The sequence below is a fragment of the Protopterus annectens genome, chromosome 1.part0, assembly GCF_019279795.1.
Source record: "Protopterus annectens isolate FY-2018-M chromosome 1.part0, PAN1.0, whole genome shotgun sequence".
In the NCBI taxonomy this organism is placed as follows: Eukaryota; Metazoa; Chordata; order Ceratodontiformes; family Protopteridae; genus Protopterus; species Protopterus annectens.
Window position 1 is genome coordinate 1,985,011,576 of NC_056725.1, and position 21,958 is coordinate 1,985,033,533.

The 21,958-nt window shown below is 42.6% G+C and overlaps 1 protein-coding gene across 2 annotated transcripts in view; it reads right to left on the reverse strand.

The window, feature by feature from the left end:
* CMPK2 (cytidine/uridine monophosphate kinase 2) overlaps positions 1-21,958 on the reverse strand; it is a 391,806-nt gene that overhangs the window by 157,855 nt on the left and 211,993 nt on the right. For both annotated transcript variants that reach the window (XM_044070534.1, XM_044070523.1), the window contains exon 3: positions 1,362-1,563. In XM_044070534.1, the coding sequence (XP_043926469.1) occupies positions 1,362-1,563 (202 nt within the window). The remainder of the gene's footprint in view (positions 1-1,361; positions 1,564-21,958) is intronic.

Below are 21,958 nucleotides of genomic sequence, written 5' to 3' on the forward strand. Positions count from 1 at the left end.
AAATATTCTTGTAATGTGTCCGTGTGAGGCTTATGCCAGGTTTCACTTTATGCATACATGCCCACCATGTTGTTTTACCCATAGCTTTATGCTGTCCAGTTTATTGCTTATACCTGTGCAGTTAGTAATAAAGTGGGGGAGGACTGTGAAGGGTTTAGGGATGTGAAATGTAGAGTATAGTGGTAGAAGATTTGCTGGTTTGGTTGTTTTGTAAGTGTGTATGTGTTTGTGTATAATACCATTTATGCCCTGGAGTAAACTGCAATGCAGTAAATACCACTGCTGTGAGAGATGTAGCAGGGATAACACAACTACTGAGGGTGCAGAACATGTTTAACAATGGCTACTGCAACAGCTGCATACAGAAAAATTAGGCATTTTGAATGTAGTACTGGAGATTAACATGGTCTCTAAATGTTAAGTAAGGTGAAGTGGCAGGTAGCAAATGTAGGTTTTCATATAGGGAAGAACAGAGAGTGTGGCGGAGAGCTGCCTAGTACTATAATTTAGAAATTTCAGCTCATGGCATAATGTTTGAAGTTATGCCACAACTGTTGCAGCAGACTGACCTTTCTAAGGGAAGTTATAAGTTGACTACAAGAAGAGATGTAGTTTAGTGTAGTGCAGTGCAGGTAAACTAAAAATAAGTCAAATCTGCCAACCAATTAGGGTGGATTTAGGAGGGAAGTAATGGTGCATCCCAAGATATAGGCTGCCCTTATTCTTCTGTCTATCAGCTACTCCAAATTAGTGTTAATAACAAGATGACATCATCTTTAAATATCCTGTTTGATAACTGAATATTTTTAGTGTTTTTACAGCTCCAGACACCCTCACATAAGCATGTGCCTTATCTGGCTCACCATGTTGCAGCCCCTCATAAATCTGTATGTTGAAACTTTGCAGCTTTCCACATATGTGCTCTTCCCTTCTTAGGCTGCATTCTTCTACATCACATTCATAAATCTATCACCATAATTTCCCACTATTCTGTTTTTAATTATTACCTGTAATTTTCCTGCTTTCTTTCCATGCTAGTAGCATTTTTGGTTTACAGTCATTTTGCTTTACTTCTCTATAAGTTTTTTTTTTCTGCATGCTGCTTTTTAAGCAGTAATGGTCTGATTAGCTGTCATTCATTGCATATTTTTGTTTGTAGAATCTCTGTAACATGAGACCTGACCAGTAGATTGTTTAACTGGAAAGCAAAGAAAATCACAATACATATACTGCCCTGAATTTTGCTACGTGTGGAAAAGATGCAGGATTGTTGAATAAGCACAGAGACTGAAATCCTGAAGAGAAAAACAAACTAAGATGATAAATAAAGTAATATAAATCCACTACAGAGTTCCACCTACCTGTCTATAATTACAGGAGCTTTACAAGACAGTGTTGCGATTTCACAAGCAGCAATGTAGTTACCCAAAGCATAAAATGCTCTCTTAATAAGTGTTGGTTCTTCATCAAAAGTCTTTCTCCACTGACTAAGGCAGCTGGGTGGTGATTTCAGAAGAAATGCATTTAGGCGATCCTTTAGTGCATGGCATAGTGTTGATTTGCCTGTACAGAAAATATCCGGTTAAAAATTATAGAATACATAAGTCATGTGGCTTCTGCAGATCTGGTCTAATATTGTATAAAATAATGGTTTCAGTAGAAGGCTTAAATGATTTTCTACTTTATCATCAATAGCTAACTACCGAATACTTATTTATTTCCTAAGGGAAGCCTGGTTATGACTGCAGCCATATCTAATTGTACGTCTTAACCAAAGCTAGAGTTTTCTTAAAGCACAGTTATATTTAACCATCATCATCACCAACAAAGCAGCTTCACTGCCATGATACCCACAATAGGATTCCAGTCCTTCTTTAAGTACCTGTGCAAGTAACATAGTACAAAATTGTCTTAGTCGGCTGTGAGTTTTTCTTTTATGCTCTGATCTTTTCTTCTTTTGGCATTAGTATTTTTTTAGTTGTTGCTGTTGTTTATTATAAGTTTTTGCATTTCTTTTGTAGTTTCAATAAAATAAACCCTGTAAGTTCTATAGGACGGATCTTTCACATAACAATGAAAGCAGGATGAACAACTTAAAAATTAACCAAATAAATACAATTAGTACAACAGAAAAAAAACTCACTATATTCAATCAGTCCAATCAATCCATATGCTAAAAGAACACATAAACAAACACACACATATAAAAACCTCTATTTAAAACAGTACATTAGATAATAACTTACCTGATTAATCAAGTGTTTGTGTGTGTGTGTGTGTGTGGGGGGGGGGGGTGGCCAGAGATGCCTCAATGTCACTTTTTACAAAATTGTTCTTTTGGGTGTAAAACTCACTGAATGTATGTTTAGTCAAGTGCACTTTGTTATGAAGGTTGGAGTTGCTTAAGGGTGAGAATAATTTGTTGCAGGTAAGTGGAGCTTCTCTTGTTAATGCTAGAAATGCCCGTGCAAGTGTTTGCGTGTTAGTTTTAAAGTAAAAGGCTAAATAAAGTGATTGATTTAGTTTTGTGTGGGAATATTTGCTGGTTAGAGTAAAAGTAAGGGCTAGGTAAGGAGGATTTTGTGAGTGCATGTGAGTTTTTTATATGTAATGCATGTCTGTTTTGTGTAGTGATAATGTTGTAGAAAGTTTTTCTAAGGTAAATCTTAGAGTTTGGGTTAACAGGATCTGACGAACCTCTGACATGGGTGAAAGTACTCATCCCTTCTTTTAATTTTAATAAGGCGTGGGTTAAACAAGCAATACTAGCTTGAATCCTGTTTTCTGACATAAGTCATGACAACAGTCTATTTTAGTAATTCTTACAGTGATATCATTCCTGTACCTAGTTTTCCCGTTTTTTTACAAACACACACATTTATCTAGAGAGAGGGACAGAGAGACAGAGTTTCAAATGTGTGTATATATATATATATATATATATATATATATATATATATATATATATATATATATATATATATATATATATATATATATATATATATATATATATACGTATATAAATATATTCATATATATATATATATATATATATACACACACACACACACACACACACACACACACACACACACATATATATATATATATATATATATATATATATATATATATATATGCTTTTATATATGTATATATACGCATACATATATACATTAAATACACACACACACACACACACACATATATATATATATATATATATATATATATATATACATATACATATATATTCTCACACACACACACACACACACACACACACACACACACACACACACACACACATATAAAACAACTACAAACCTCCCTTGATGAAGACATCATGGGAAATAAGCAAATTACCCTTAAGGATATTAAAGTGTTCCAGGTCACTGGGGTTTGAATATACAATTATAGACAAGTTGTTTTCAATGCACTTAAGCCAGTAAACCAGACACTACTAAATGTACATGCCTTTTCACCTTTTCTATAAGGGAAGAGTTATTTGAAGCATTCAGGTTACGAAAATCCTGATGTACTTTACATTAGCGGTGGATGCCAGATTAGTTCTGAACTAAAGGGGCAAGGCATTCCCTGACCCACCGAGGGGGCAACAAAGCCCAACAAGGGAACATAGGAATGAGTCATTAGAAGGGTATGATACAGAAGTATTTGAGCAAAATAACAATAATGCTAGATTCCCTTTAGACCAACCTGCCCTGAGGAGATCGGAGAGATTAATGAACCAGAGGCAGGGGAGGCAAGGCTATGGGAGATATATGGACAATTCACAAGAAATTCCATGGAGGGGGAGATGGGGCCCCCACCGGAGACAACTAATGATTGTGATACTACCAATTCCAACAACTGCAATATTGTAGTGAATGAAATTGGGGACTTCAGTATTTATAACTTCAGCCAAGTCCCAGTAAGTACTGAATTTGCTTTCAAAGGGACTTAATTTTGTACCAGAAAGAAAAGCTAATATAGTGGACATTATTTTAAAGTTAAAATTGTTCGCTAGGAAAATGAATTTGGCTTTACACTTTTCCAACTCTGATATAAGGATTAATTGGATAGATTACGGAGACCTAGCACATTTTTTCCACCTCCACACCCTTTGGTACACATATTTGAAGGGTTATGTGAAACTGAGATTAGAGGGGGTATTATACAACAACAACACCTCTAACATGAAACATTTATCTGAGAGAGAAATAACCGTATTGGAAAATATTATTGGACAGAAGGAAACTACAATCATGAAACCTGACAAGGGTGAGGGCCTGGTAATCATGGACTACAATGATTATAACAGTAAAATGTTTGAGCTGCTATATTTATTTATTTTATTTATTTATTTTACATTTGTTGGCTGGGCTAGTCTAGCTGGATACATGTCCATTTTCAGTAGAGGCCCAGGGAGATAAGCTCCAAGCATTAGTAAATTACAAAAAAAGATTACAATAGTTAAAAAATGACTAAATTCAAATACAAAGAAATTAAAAAAGATTTAAGAGAATCAAAAATTGTTTCTGTGAATAATAGCTCGCAGGCTGTGCAAGGTTTAAAATACAGTTGAGTACAAGGACATTCAGTATTCTCAAAATAATGATTAGTAGGTCTGAGAAAGAGAAAGAGAGAGAGCAGAAGAAGGCAAGAATCACAAGGGCTAGAATAAGGTTAGATTCTATTGATTAAAGCTGTAGAGGGGACAAAGGTTGGAAGGAAGGGGTATAGAAAAAAGAGCATTAAGGGGGAAAAGGTAGGGTTTAGTCTGGTTTAGTACAGGGACAAAGCCAATGAAATTTCAGATGCTCTTTGAGATGTTTCTTGAAGAGTGGTGTGGATGAGAGTGACGTGAGTGTACTAGGAAGATTGTTCCAGATTTTACCCACAATGTTAGTAAAAAGTGAGTCACCAGCTTTATTGTTTGATTTAATATTGGAGATTAATAGCTTATTTGCTGAGCGAAGTGTTGCAAGATTTCTATATGGGGAGATCAGGTTGGAGAGGATTGGGGTATTGTTTGGGTGATGAAGAATACTATGTGAGATAAGCAGTTGCTTATACAGTAGATGGTTTTGTAGTTCTGACCATCCAAGTTGTTTAAGGTTGTGACAGTGGTGGGTACTGAAAGGGGTGGCAGTGACAAATCTAGCTATGTTATTATAGCTGGTTTCAAGCTTGCTTAGATTGTGTTTTGATAGATTGATGTATATGGCGGAAGCATAGAACAGAGTAGAAGTTAGGTGAGTTTGGGCAATGGAGGTTTTAGCTAGTGGTGTGAGGAAGGGTTTGATTCTATACAGAGAGCCTAGTTTTGTATAGTGATGTATATTTAGAAGTTTTACGAAAAGAATTGAATATAGCTTACCGTAACATAGATTTGGACCTTGAGCAAATGGTACTCAATGGACAAATCACCTTAGAGCCTTTTGAATTTTTAGAGACAAAACACCCTAGGATCCCACTGATATTTGGGATCCCAAGGATTCATAAATCTATCTCTGACCCACCAATGTTACAAATAGTAGATGCTAAAGCATCTAAAACCTTTAGCATTGCTAAATTTATTGATGAAAAGGTCAAGCACATTTTAGATGGACAGGCCTCAATAATTAGGGATTCATGGGATTTTCTCAGGAAAATCAAACATGATATGTTTGATAAAAACCTGATTCTTGTTACTATAGATGTTTGTGATTTATTTTTAGTAATACCTCATCAAATAGGGCTTGAGTGGTTTTATGATTTTTTATGTAGTAATAGTACATTAGACCATAATACAATATTAACAATTCGAGCCTGTATGGAAATTGTACTTGACAATAATTTCATTACTTTTGAAGGGCACCTTTTTAAACAAAGGCAAAGTGTTGCAATAGCTGCTTGCTGTGCTCCAGTGTTTGCTAATATTGTATTGGCACAATGGGAAGATTTGTATGTGTTCAATTCTGAATTCAGGACTTCATGGGTACTGTATGGGCGGTACCTGGATGATATTGTCCTGTTCTGGAAGGTGAGTGAATATGACCTGAATATGTTTTTCACTTTCATTAATGAAACAACTACTTTCTTAAGATTTACCATGAACAAAGATCTTGATTTAGTCAATTACTTGGATGTTACCATCACGAAAGATTATGAAAGAGATTGGGCAGGATTCACGAAGCCTCTGTGTAAGAGTTATAACTCTTACACGGAGGCTACAGTTAAACGGAGTGATGTCAGCATGCTCTGCATATTCATGAGAGCATGCTGAATCACATCTAAGTCTAACACGGTCCATGTAAGACAGTAGGGGGCGTGTCCGTAGGCCGAGCCCTGCAAGCGGACACGCCCCCAGAAGAGTAAAAGTGCCCAAAGTAAACACCCACGACAGAGTCCACGGAAATGTGAATAAACACAACACAACACATGCCCCCACAGACTATGAACAGAAAATATATAAATGAACATGTGATATATTTTTTTTTAATTGTAAAGATGTTTAACCGTGAGTGCGCTCGTTTGCGCGGGCGTGCCCGTAGCGCAGCTACAGTTAGCAGTCAGTGGGAAAGCATATAAGAACTAAATATGAAAAGTAAGCCAAGAAGCAATAGCGTAGTGGTAGAGATGTCAGCTGAAGAGCAGGCATTCATGGTTCGAGCCCTCACAACACCAACTTTTATCTTTCGCAAAATAAGCACGAAACAAGTCCCTGACAAACATGTACACATATAAAATCACATTTTATGTAAAATGTAATGAACTAGTACATTTATTTTGAAGAAATGTGAGGTAACAAAACAATAAAAAAATGCCAGATGTGCCTATAGCTAAGCTACAGTTTAACAAGGTGAGTGCATCTGCCCGTAGGTGAGCAGTGGTTTAACAGGTGCAAAATGAGTGCCCGTAGGTGAGCAGTGGTTTCACATGCTGAAACTGTGTGCCCCTAGCTGAGCTGAGCGTACTATGCGTGCTGACAGCCAAATGAGGCGTAAGCCAGCGCACCTTGTTTGTGCGGAGCTGCGCACCGCGCCAGCAAGCTAACCGACGGGCAACGTTGAGCAAGCTGTAACAAAACTGCCTTTACACAGACACACCCCCTAGCCTGTCTAGACAGTCATAAAATCTAAAAAGCAGTGGCCAGGTTCGAACCCAGGATGCCATGCACAATAGTCAAGTTACTGAACCACTAAGCTACAACAACTGTACTCAGAAATGCAGTAATAGCAAATATATAGGAATGAATAGAAAGTGGAGCATGACAAAGCAGGTTTTGTGAAGTGGATACAATTCCAAAATGGCCAATCACAGATAAGTGCGGGAAAAATGGCATATATAAGCCCCATAGGTGGGAATACACAGCATAAACAATTGTAGAACTGACTTGCAGCCAGAATGTCAGGTGTAGGTGAGGGTAGTTGCTTTCGAGCACAGAGGTGGGGCGTTGAGGAGTCCAGATACATGGTCTGGCTCCTAGTCCACAATCATGAGGCCCAACTCATGCAGGGCCAGGTCCTGTGGGGAGCATATAGGGCTGAGGCGTGGGACCGGTTGGCTCATGATCTTAACAGTGGCACAGGGATTCCAAGGACTGGTGAGCAGGTCCATCACCACCATGCAGACATGAAGAGATGCAAGCAGGACCAATTGAACCTTTGGATCCAGGAGGCCCGGCAAATGCCCAACGCCCCACTACTGAGTAAGTTACATTTAATTATGTATGTAAGAAATTAAATTAGCTGATATTATGGAGATATTACTTCATTTATATTACAGCTGCAGGTGTCCGTTCTGCGAACCGCAGAGCCTATGGCGATAGGCTGGTGCGGTTGCGCCACCAGGCAGGTCAGTAATCCCCTCCCAGTAACTGTAAAGAAATATAAAAGTATGACAGTTAGCAAAAGAGTGCAGTGTAGTCACTAAGTAATAAAATGTGCAAGTAACAGTGTAAAAGTGTTTGCAAGTATTGCTTGATTACAAAAGTGTGTTGCAGTCTGAAATCCAAACAGAAAAATGAAAATGTCTGAAATAAAGTCTGAAATAAAGATGCCCCACTTATAATATCATAGTGCACAACCTGCAGCAGGCTGAAAAGTACAGCTGCAGAAGATGAGCAACTCACATGTGTGAAATATATCCCTGTTGAAATACTGAAACATGACAGAAGTGAGACTGCTGGAAAGGATTGTAATAACTACAGGTAAAACATGTCAATAAAGCCTAGAAGTAAGTACCATCCTGAATAGTAAAATGAAAACAAGTGAGAGGATGTGAGAAAGAGTTATGAATCCACCAATAAAGTAGTAATAACCCCTGTATAAAGTATACTGCAGTCAGTACAGAAAGAAATGAATGTGACAAGTAGAACCAAACTGCGAAATGTGTCAAAAGTGTTGCTGCAGCTGGAATGTGTATCCCAAAATCTGGATATGCTGCTCTCAGTCTGCAATATGCAGATAGTATGATTGTCTGAAATATCAAACATCCACAGTTGTCTATAGCTATATAAAGCAAATGTAACAGGATGATGTAGCTGAACAAAGCCAGATATGAACGTGTATGAATAACAATAAAATGTATATTGATGTAGCAGTAACAGTCCTATCACCAAATTGAAGTAGTTATCATATAGGAAACTGTAGTTAGAACAGAAGTGTGTATATATCTGTAGCTATTAGAAATGTACAGCATATGTATTGGTATTCGAAGGTGTTAATAATATTTTCTTCACCCCACCCTATAACCACATATAATCCATTCCACGTGAAAATGGTATGTGCAATCACAATTAACACCCCTGGACATTTGTCCTCATGGGTCATAAATATTTGCATGTCCGTTGATGCATCTGCCCTGTTCATACATCCAAACCTGATGGCCTGTTGCCATCAATCAACCCTGCATGTTGTTGGACTGTGTATTGCTGTTCAAATTATGCATGTGTTATGCTTGCTGTTCAATGGTGTGAATATCTGGGTGTTTGGTTAATGGGAATACTAATGCATGCTGTTACAACTATTTGCGAATGGTATTGTATGTTACTAACCCAAACTGTCATGACATAATGCAAACATAGGACGACAGGGAAGGCGGGTTCCAGCGGACCCACCTCTCCCACCTCAGCTGGCGAGTGCACCTGGCACTAGTGCCCAGTCTGGACCCTCCTCCGGTGGCCTTGTGCCACCTGCGGGTGGAAGCGCTGCAGGGGATGGGGCCCATCCCCCGTCTGCAAGTGTGGCTGGAGGAGAACCACCACTTACCCTCCGTTGCGTTTGGACTGTGGTGCGTAGGGAGATCCAAGACTCTGTTCTCGAGCCCCTACGCCAGCTTGAGGCACAGGTGGCACAACTTACGGGCATGCCTGCTGCCTGGCCTACACAGCCTCCAGCACAGCCTCGTCCTGGGCAGTGAAGGAAAAGTGGCAACTGCCCATGGGTGGGGATATCAGTTCCACTGTTGCCATCTGTGGGCACATGGGCTCTGGATATCCAAACCTCCGTCCCCGTCAATTGTGTAACCCCCCACACACGTGTCATACACCGCCCCTGTATGCATCTTGTTTGTCTTGTCTGTTGACCTACCCAACCTACCTCCCCAGCTATACCGACTTCCTTCACCTGACATACCACTCTCACCTGAAAAAAAAAAAAAAAAAGGGCACTCTGTACCCACAAAAAAATTACGCCCCATGCCCATTCTGCACATATGTCTACCAGACATGGAAACTATCAATTACAATTGGCTGTACAACAAGTATTATTGTTGTCCTTACACCTCTCTCAGGGGTGGCAGGTATCAAATGTCACACCAAATTACAAATATATGCACAGCTGTTGCTGATGAAGAAATGGGCAGCTATGGGCCTTACCTACATCCCTCCTGCAAATCCCTAGCTTGTTTCCCTACTGTCTTACCCTCTTTGTGACCCCTTTTTCACCACTTTCCTGTCTCCACATTTTCATTTCTTTCAAAAAAAATAGCGCGGGTGTGTGCAAGAGTAAGCACGTTTAAGCGGTTGTAAGCGGGTGTGCGCTTGTGTGCGTGGAGCTAAATGCTAGTGCGCATGCGTGAGCTCCACGCAAAACAGAGCTAACCCGGTTACAACTGCTTAAAAGTGCCTTAGTCACTCTGATTGACAGGTCCTGTAGTCAGTTCAAAAGCAAAATAAAATCCCACTGTCAGTCCCGAACCCAGGAAACAGTAGTCTGCATGACTTACCACTAAGCCATGACTATTATACAAGAACATTGTGCTAAAATAAATATATCATGTAATAGCAGGAATGAATGTAAAGGGAATATAGGATGTGTAGTACACAAAGCATGTCATTTAGAATTACTGTCAAAACCAGTGGATTTCCATAATAGTAGTGTGTGAACAGAAACAGCCATGCTAGTTGGTAGCTAGTAGGTAATAATGTCACTGTAGCACCTTGCAAGCCACACACATACTCACAGCAGGATAATCACTGCCCAGACCCCACAACCTCTTACAGGTACACATCTGGACCAAGTAATAAAATATGTGGAGCAAAGGCCAAAAACCAGGGACACATTACAAATAATGTTACAACAAACGCAGACAGTTCAGAGAGTAACAGGGTCTGCATTTTGTGGGATGTTTGGAAGGGTATGAAGTCTGAAACTTAAATGTTTGTCACTATATTCTGACTTGAGCCCAGAGTGATTTGCCAGAAAAAGCTGTGCATGAGATATTGACCAAAATATGAGGCAGAAATGTGGACAACCTGCAAATATTTGTACACATGAGAGGTCTGACACCATCATATTTGAATAGTTAAGAGCCTAGACATAGCAACAGTGAATGACTTACAGGGATGCCCCACAGACTCCATGTGAAATGTACAAACAGTAGGCAGAAAGGTGTAACAACACATGCAATGGTAACTATGGAGTCCTGAAAGTATTCACCACTTGCATGGCAGAATAAGTGTCATAATACATATGCTCATGCTAACCCACAGTCACAACTGCAGCATACCAGACAATTTAATGGGTGTACCCCACTGATATGTACCATTCCATGAGGCAGATAACAGATTAACCTGGGAGTCGGGGCCTGCTCAGCAGCATACTCAAATACCCTAATAGATGTCAAGGCCCACACCATAGCCAGACCACACTGCATGCTGTAACACCCTAGCAGATATAGCAAGCATTCCAATGTGTGAATGTACATGGAAAATAGGAAAGCTACAGCAGCACACTACAGTCAGGACACCTAGCAGGCATACAAGTAGTGACTGTAAAGGGCAAATATTGAAGCCTTAGCAACAAAGTGCAAGCAAAAGTGAAAGGAAAGCACACACACACACATTAACAGTAGTAGTAGTTGTAGGTGTCAGTGTACACACACAGTTAGTACAGGAAACTGGAGAAATGAATGGAGGAATGTTAATCTACAACACAGCTGGAAATATGAGAGAGATACCAACCTTTACACTCACAGAACATTGTCCACAGCATACCAGCATGGTCCCTGCCCTTAAAATCTGAAAGGGCTATGCCTATCTCACATACCTTTTTATAGCACTGTTCTGAAATCACAGTGAGAACTGCAATCAGTACACAACTGGCTGCATGCAATTAGCAAATGCTGGCTAACAATTAGTGCAGAGGCCATCACATGGACATATGCAGATACCTACAAAAGTATGCTGTACTCCCAGTCCACACATGCAATACTTTCATTGCACCCTGAGGAGGACGTGAGAGACAGACAGACAAACAGACAGAGAGAGAGACAGAGACAGAGAAAATTGAAATTAAGCAGACACAAACAAAACTGTTCAGCAACAGCCACCTGAAAGCTGACAACTGGCAAGTGGAGCAGCAGGACAGAAAACCAGATGGCAACACAAGCAGCTGTGACAAACACAGGTAATGTAAAGTAATACTATAAAGGTCTACATACTGTGAACTCTCCATATGTGTCATTGGTCTGTATCCATATGTATATGAAGATGTGTAAAGGGTAGGGGACATACAGCAACTATCAGTGAAGGCTGTACATACATTTGTATGTGAGAGCATCTATGTGCACATATCAATGTAGGTTGACTGTAGGTTGTAGTGCAATGTACAAAGTAGGTTTCCCAGTTATGTATGTTAAGCAGTATGCTAGTGTGTGTATACAGTATGGTAGACAAACATGTTGATATACCTGTCTATCATATGGATACGTATGTATGTCAAAATATGTATGTATATATATATATATATATATATATATATATATATATATATATATATATATATATATATATATATATATATATATATATATAATATGCATATATGTATACATACATAGAGAGAGATGTAGGAATACATAGACAGATGTAGATAGAATATGTACAAACATATATATGTAATGCACACATACAGATATAGATATATGTAGATACATATACATAGACAGACTGATCTGGCTATCTACAGGTATGATTGTATATGACGACCTCAACACCCCTGTCCCACCCCTCTGTCACTCTCACCCCTCTGTGTCCCCCCCTCCATATCTATAGCAATATATGTACATCAATATATATATGTGTATATGTATACAGACATATGTATATATATATATATATATATATATATATATATATATATATATATATATATATATATATATATATATATATATATATAGAGAGAGAGAGAGATGTATATATATTCTGAGTGAGGCACATGTGTACAGATGTATTGCAACAGGTGCCTGGTGACAAAGGCATGGAGTGAACACCAGTGTCAAAACTGGAGTACCATACCCCATTTCAAATCACCTACACCAGTAACCACCAGATATGTGATTGGCTGCCCACCACTGCATGTGTCAGGGGTGAACAGGGTCATAAATGTGTACAATAGTGCCCCCAATGATATTCACAGTGGCACACTATTCCTGGAATACCTGCACATGGTATGTGTCAGCAGACATGGTGTGTCAGCTATGGACATGTAGGTCAGTGTACCCCTCCACACCACATAATGGATGCCATGGTATGGACCTCACATGACAGCTACAGATATGGAGAAGGACACAGTGACATGTACAACACTGTGACAATGCACTCAAAGACATTACCAATGCACAGTGACTGACAACACCACAGAGTACACACATACTACCCACATAGAGGTTACCACTCCCGTTTTTACATCCATAAGTCACACCCATGACAGATGTCCAACAACCATAGTAACACCTCACACCATCCACAACATAAATGACTGCTGTGTGTCGTCCATGCCACTGCAATAGAGAGCACGTGTATGTAAAAGTTCCTACCCACAGATAAGACATACCCTGCAATAAACCACACAGTGTTAAGAAGCAAGACTCCCCATGAGTACATGTCACACATACCCCTGCTGAATGTTAGTCAGATAGGTAATATGCCATATGAGTCACCCTGTGTAACTGTGTGACAGCAGCAGGTACCATCACACCACATGTGTCACAATGGTCAGGGTAGCAGAACAGTATGCTGCTGTAGTCCCAGGGGCAATAGCATATTGTATAGTATTGTATTGTAATGTAATGTATTGTGTTGTATTGTATTGGTATGTTGAGGTGCCTCCTTCGTGGAGTGGAACCACTGCTGCTGTGCGCCAGTGTACAGGTACATATCCTGTAGTCAGGCTAGTGTTACATAGCACTTCTATATGTGTGTTTAGCTCCTGTCAGAGTTTATGTAGCACGCAACTGGGGATACCATCAGGTCCCAGTCATGTTGTGTATTCTGCTTTCATGAGGGCGGCTCTCACCTGGACACCTGTGATGGCAGGGAGGTTACAGTCAGCTGGGATAACTATGTCTTATTTTGGGGGAGAGGGCAGAGTGACACCTGCACTGAACCTGTCTGCCACAATGTTGTCAATATCTGTGGTTTCAGTAAAATATTTGTTGTTGTGTACTAACTATGGGCATAGAGGATGGATTCTGACCAGGTTGCTAACATAAATGAAGAAGGCCTTCTGGTTATCTGTAGTGTCCCTCTTGATTTCCCTCTCAAAGTTGCCCATGGATGTTTATATGATGGAAAATAGATCCTTACTAGTGCTGCTCAGACATGCCTTCCCTTTATGGAATTATGCTCTGTCTTGCAGTAGCTGCCATCTTTTGTAATACAATCTGTCTATGGCTGGGGTCCACCAGACAGGATGCTGTCCCTTTGTGGAGAGTGTCTTGGTCATATATGGGATTTCATGATCCATGCATTCTCGGAGATGTCTGCAGAAAGCATTTGTGTAGGGGTCAGCATTGTGGATTGTATCTGCCACTGGCCCAGTGGGCTGAAAGGATACCATGTCATTGTTACAAAGTGTAAAGTTTGCATATGCAATGTTATTCACTATAGTCGTTTGTGCTGGTGGTGGAGGTGGGATATGTATATCCAGGGCAATTAGTGTGTGGACAGCTCACAGTAGTTGATGATGTAGGCCACACAGTACCTAGATACAAACCCCCAGACTTGAGGAGGTGCTCTGGACCTGAATCAGTGTTCTGACTGCTGGGGTTTGGTAGTATGTCATATGGAGTGTGCCAGGTACTGTTGCACAGTTGCTGGCTGAGCACTGAAACCTGGCCATTTACATGTGTATCCACCAATAGACAGACAGATGCTATATATGTGAAATATGTTGTATCATAACAGTCGAGTAGCATGTGTAGTATGTGTGCCAAATTCTGCTGACATATATTGCTGATATCAGGTTATTTTCTTTTTCAGGTACATGGCTCACCCGCAGAATCCCGCTTACTCCACAGCTGAGGATGAGGAGATACACCAGAGCCTGGTGCGGGATTATGCAATACTCTTTTCCTGCACCAGCCAGAATCAGCAGGAGAGGGCTGCACTGTGGCAAGACCTGGTCCGTCGGGTAAATGACATAGGCACGCATAATAGGACATATGAGCAGGTACGACATCACTGCAGTGATTTAATCAGAAATGTCCATCAGCGTGCGTCAGATATCCACAGGCAACAGGTCGCCACAGGTGGTGGGGTGGCTACACATCCCCCACTCACCAGACTGGAGGGACTACTCATGAGTGTAGTGGCTCCAATCCGCCAGCAACAACAACAGCAGCAGACATGCATTATGATGGAGGCTGGAGCCACGCAGCAGCAAGACAGTGAGCGTGCAGGTAATATGCCATATGTATAGTTGACTGTTGTGTACACTGGTAGTTAATGCATGTGTGAGGTGTGTCCTTGGTTTGTAGCTGTCACCATAGTATTTAATTTGCAAGTGTGATATCCTCAATATTAGCAGCTGACCTTTGAAAGGCGACTGTTGTACTACTGACCTGTATCATACTCAGTAACAATGGCACAGTTGTGCCCACTGACATTAGTTTCTTCACGTCTGCAGGTCCCTCGGGTGTAACAGCAATGCAGCCTATCCATGCTGGTGAGTGTGTATTAACAATACCTGTAATAGTCTTGATAGTAATAGTAATATTAGGCTTACTTAGTAGTGCTCTTTGTATGCATGTAGGTGTGTCTGTGTCTGTGTGTTGATATCACGCATACTGAGTACTGTACAATTGTGTGCAACTGTGTGCATGTGTACATGTGCATGTGTGCGCCTGTGCATGTGTGCATGTGTGCATGTGTGTATGTGTGCATGTGTGCACCTGTGCACCTGTGCATGTTTGCATGTGTGCATGTGTGCATGTGCGCACCTGTGCACGTGTGCACCTGTGCACATGTGCATGTGTGCATGTGCGCATGTGTGCATGTGTGCATGTGCGCACGTGTGCATGTGTGCATATGTGCATGTGTGCATGTGTGCACGTGTGCATGTCTGGACCTGTGCATATGTGGATGTGTGCATCACTGGTAATGTGTAGACATTGTAAACTGTGTTTCCTGTTTCCCTCCCACAGGTTCTGGTGCTGCTCTGGTGTCATGCAGCAGGGAACCTGAATCAGGTGCCATGGGTACTGATAATGATGACATCTGTGTAATGGCACAGGAAGGTATGGCAGGATCTGCCACTGGTCAGCCGATTGACAGTACACAGCTGTCAACCCCATCAATGCACACAGTTATCCTGCCAATACACCCTTTGTCACCAATGTCCCTAGGTGATGGACAGCATACAGTTGGCATTGACCAGGGTAATGTGGTATCTGTGGAACATGCCTCCCCACATAGCAGCCATGGGCATGGCCCAGAGATGGTACCACACAGACAGATGTCCAGGGGTTCTCGTGGAAGCATCCTTGGGCGTACTGCCCCTGTCAGACGTGCCCACAGAGGTCTTACAACCTCAGCTATGTTTCGGGCTGTCATGCAGGCACAGTCACGTATGGAACGGTACACCAGACAGGGTCTGAGGGAGCTGAGAGCATGTCGCACAGCCATGACTGACAGTATGCGTGACATTGCGGCTGCCATCCGTAATTTCACCGATGTCATAGACAGACATTGTCAGGACATATTAGACCAGTTCCACAACTACATGTCCATGAGCCAGGGCGATGGTGGACGGTTGAGGCGTCGACGTGGGCGTATGCCAGCAACAGCAGCAGCTTGCAGTCGTCGTGGACGACAACAGGGCCGCGGCCACCCCCATAGTGCCAGCAGCAGCCCCAGAAATGCTGGGTCTGTGCTGTCATCAGACCGCCCCAGGAGACCACGTGCACATGGCTCTGGCCAGGCCCGACAGGGATCTGTGTCCAGTCAACGAACACCTACTTCTGATGACAGTACCCAGTCTGGGTTGGTACCAGATACGGTCCGTAGCACCCCTGCAAGGCACAGGTACCGTGTCCGTGTCCAGAGACACTGATCTGTATGACCTGGCAGGTACAGTCTGTGGCTGTCCACAAACACCAGTATATGGCAGTCATGAGGTGGAACTGTGTGCATCCATACACACATGCGAATTGACAACACCTAGGGCTACCGCATACACGCAAACACTGCATCAACATTGCCCCACCTTGTACTGCTGTCCCTCACCAACAGACATACACATACATATCAATCGGTGGTATCGGTGGCTGACTCAGGCATACCAAGTTCACACACTGTGCATATGATGAAACTGTGTCACCTCCTGCAATCTGTATCATCAGTGCAGGTACAGGTTAACATGTTGCTGATGCACAGGGTGACTACATAGACGTGTAGTAATAGTATCATGTTGTTAACAGTACTGTGTGCTGAATTAATTGTGGGTATATCACAGCATGCCTGATGCAATAAGGGTGTGATTGTCATACACCCATGGTAAGTACCATAGTGTATCATCTGCACATGTTGGCATACTGGTGGTAAGGATGTCAACAGAAGGCTACATACATAGGTAGCACAGGGGATAAGGTAATGAATGTATTAATACGCAATGATGGACATGTAAACTGCAAGTGGCATGTTGCCCACACTGGACTCTGCAATGCGGATGTTTGAGGATGTTGATATGTGTGCAGTACTACACGACTGGTACAGGACACACAGGAGCACCCTAGCACTGCAAGCTCACATCTCATACCATGCTAGACAGCCCCAACACACAAAACTAACTGTCACAGGAGGGAGAGTCCCCATACATGTCAGGGATACTGCGGTGGTAGGCCAGGTAGCACACATCCTACTATGTATGGAACCACTGAGTGAAGGCTCAGTGTCTGTTATTTGACATGTGTATTACTGCAGGTATGAGCACATGGGTTTCCATCCATTTATTGTACATCCTGACAGTACATGGTCTGTACACTTGTGTGCGCTGAGACTGGACCCTAGCCATCTGACCTGTGTATTTCCATGTACATGTGCATAGTGCCTGCATATTTGCAGTGTTACCTACTGGAAGTGGTACAGCTTGTTTGTTGTACAATGGACTACATGCAGCCCTGCTTACTGTAGCTTTGTTTGCATGCATGTTTGCTTGCAATTACCTGGAATACTGATCCCACCTGCAATGCATAGTTACAGAGCTTCTGTGGACTCCTAGTGACATCTGCATAGCTTACTATATGTATGTCCATGTCTCACTTGACAGAATGTCACTGTTTGTCCTGTCCACATGTACGTCGCCTGTGACACATTGCATATGACTTACCTGGCATTTGTCCATGTGAGCAGTCATATATGCTACTGCTAACTAATCACGGGCACTACACCCTCACATATTCATCTTTTGTTGAACCACCTGCTTCGCTAGGGACGGCTTGCACCTCTCACCCCTGGGCTTTCAGATATTGGCAAAGGCTCTTGCTACCCCCATAGTGCCTATGTTAGGCAGGGCTCAAATGACAAACCCACCTTCATAGGTATCACAAGGGATAAGAAACTAAGAGTAATGCTACCCAACGCCAGAAGTCTAAACCTCAAGATGCATGCACCCAAAACTCTCCTTGACATGGAGAACATCGATATCTGTGCAGTAACAGATGCCTGGTTCAGGGCTACCGAGAGCACCCCAGCACTACCAAGTTATACCTCATACCATGCTTTTCAGCCCCAAAACCTGGAAGAACCACAAATGGAGGGGGAGTATTGATATTCATCAAAGATACCCACACCTCCAGGTTGATGGCAAAGCACCAAGCATCAGAGACTATCCATGTGCAACTAACAATGGGTGAAACTGCCTTCCAGGTTATAGCCTGCTACAGACCACCCTCCCAAACCCAAGAACTGCACTCGGCCATCCTGTAAACAGTGGAAATATGAAGGTCTCTCCAAACACCATTATATTGGGCGACGTCAACTACCCAAACATGGACTGGGAGCATGACTCTAGCTTCAACACCCTAGGCCAAAGATCCCTAGAATATATGAGCTCAAATGCTATGGAACAACTTGTTACCACTCCCACAAGAAGGTGAAACATTCTGGACCTGATCATCACCAACATGGGGACTCTATGCTCAAGACCAGAAGTGTATCCCTCACTGGTAAGATCGGACCATAAACTAATCTCACTGGATATTCACATCCCGACCCCACCCCCTGCCCATAACACCACAGTGAACAACTTCTCTAAAGCAAATTCACACTCCTCAAAACTGATGTGGAAACCTTCAAAGCCCCCGGGCCTGTGGAAACTACAGACCAGACCGCAGATTCCTCTATAAACGCATTCTATGGACACCTTCAGGAATGCATGGGTCATGTGATCCCGAATAAAACCAAGACCCAATCCTCCAAAGGCAGACATCCTGTCTGGTGGACCCCAGCCATAAACAAACTACACAATAGCAGGAGGAAGCTACTAAATGATACAGCAAAATCCAAAAAAGGGAAGGCATCACTGATCAGTATTAGCAAATAACTGCAGGCACTCATAAGAATGTCTAAGGCCAGCTTCGAGAGAAATTGCACAGGACACTAAGGATAATCACAAGGCTTTCTTCAGTTATGCTAGGAACCTGGGTGGTAATTCCCAGATATGCTCAGAGGTAGTCCAAAATGTCAATAGAAACACCAAACCCACAGACATTGCCAACATTCTACTGACAGGTTCAGTGTAAACTTCTCACCCCCCTCCACACCAAAAGGGCAAATATGTATCCCAGCAGAGTGCTGCCCCCCTGACATCTCAGATGCTCAGGTAAGAGCCGCCCTCTCCAAAGCAATACACACTGCATCAATGGGACCAGACAGTGTCCCGAGCTGTGTCCTACATGACCTCCAAGACGTGCTACAACCAAACATAAAACTACTGTTCAATCCCAGCCTTACTACAGGATATGTGTCCAAAGTGTGGCGTAGAGCAACAGTGGTCCCTCTACAGAAAGGTGGTGCCTCAATGGTTCCTGGACACTATCGCCCCATAAGACACACTAGCTTGGTCTGCAGAGCTATGGAAAGGATCATCATGGACCACATAAATATAGATATTGGGGACCTACAGACACTGGTTCATACCCAGTTTGGCTTTGTTAAGGGCAGATCCTGCCTCTCAAACCTGGTTGATTTCTTTGAAACAGTCATCAAGGCCATTGACGAGGGGAAGGTGGTCCACACAGCCTACCTGGACCTCGCAAAAGCCTTCAAAACAATACCCAACTCGGGCATTCTAGAAAAAGCTCACCAGCTTAAATATGAGCCCCTATGTCACTAGATGGATTGCACACTGGCTCAAGGACAGAACCCACATGGTTAGAACTGCTGGAGCCATGCCACACTCCAAACCAGTTACAAGTGGTGTCCCACAAGGCTCAGTCCTGGGACCTCTCTTGTTTGGTATATTTTTATCGGAGGTACAGGCCAACATGGAAGGACTATGGCTGACCAAATATGCAGATGACTGCAAACTGGCCGCCATAATCGACTCTCCAGCCGACACAAGCATCTTCCAAAGGGGCCTCATAGAAACAGACAACTTGTGCCAGAGCCATGGCCTCCAGCTGAATGCAAAAATGTGTATAGTCATCCCCTTTGGCAAAAACAAAGTGCCCACAAAGTACCACATAGGTGGTACTCCATTACGTACAAAAAAAGTAATTAGGGACCTGGGGACCCAAGCTGATAGCAATCTCTCATTTGACAACCACGTGGCCAAAGTGGTTAGAAAGGCATTGTATATAGCCCACCCCATCATGAAGGGATTCACATCTACATCAGGGGAGGACATCGTGCCTCTTTACTCATCCCTCATCAGGCCCATAATTGAGTACAATCCCCCTGTTGGGATGTACCTTACCAGACACCTGCAGCAACTGGAAAGACCCCACAAGTACCTCACCAAGAGGATCAAAGGGCTCAAACAGATGCCATATGCTGACCGGTTAAAGAAACCCCAGCTCTACTCAGTGGCATACCGCCTGTTCAGAGGCGATCTGTGCCTAATGTATAACGCCATGTCAAACCTGGAATTAATGGGCATGCTGCACCTGAGAATATCCAAATCCCATCGGGCTACACGCTTGAGAGAGCTGAACCTCAGCACTGAAATAAATAGGACATGCTGGAGGGACAGATTCATAACCCAGAGGCTCACTTCACTCTGGAATAAAATCCCAGTCCAGGTTAGGCAGAGTTCCTCATTGACTCTCTTCAAGAGGAATCTTGAGTGGATGGGACATTGTAGGTTTACCCCGGGTATCACTTCTGTGTCACTGTTAGACAGAGGCACACTATACTAACCTCAGAAAAGGGCATGGCAAGATATATTTACAATGGATGGTGACAGCCAAACACATTCTGGCTAGGTTCTTAAATGCCCTAGAGCAGATAGCCTAGTATGAAGCTATGAACCTATGAACCTATGTACCTTGTTCCCCATTGGCCCTATGTGCTGTTAATCACCATGGCAATCACAATACTATGGTAGCATGTGCAAAGGTCAGTTGTCACTCACTTCTATGGTACAGTTGTGGAATATGTGGGTCATGTGGCAATGTCACAGCTGCCACATGTACACAGTCGACCTTCTCCCCTACACATGGACGTACAACACATGTATGAGATAGAACCTCATAGCCAAACTGGGGACTAAGCACTCTGAACCCAGTACTGGCATAACCTGTCAGGTGGCATGCAATACTACAGTGACTACAATACCAGTCTGATGTAGACCTACACTGACAGCAATACAAGCACGTGTACACACTGGGCCATTCGTGGAGCCTTAGAATAGCATCCTGCCTGAGCAGCACACACACCTGCAGCTGGCACACAGGCATACGTTATGCCTGAACACATCACACATAACACATAGCACACAAATCCTGTGTGCCAAATAGTCACAGCCTGTACGGCTAGACAACACACCTGCCACAGTTGTGTTAGCTACCTTTATTGTCCGGTACAGTGTGGTCATGCTCACCAGGCTGGACAAGGTGAAGGTCACAGTGATATGCCTGTGGGGCACTATGGTCCACCAAATAACACAAGCATACAGGTCAGTCAGAGGCATGGACACATATGACTCAGTCATTGTCCATGCCACATACCTTCTCCTGCTGTACG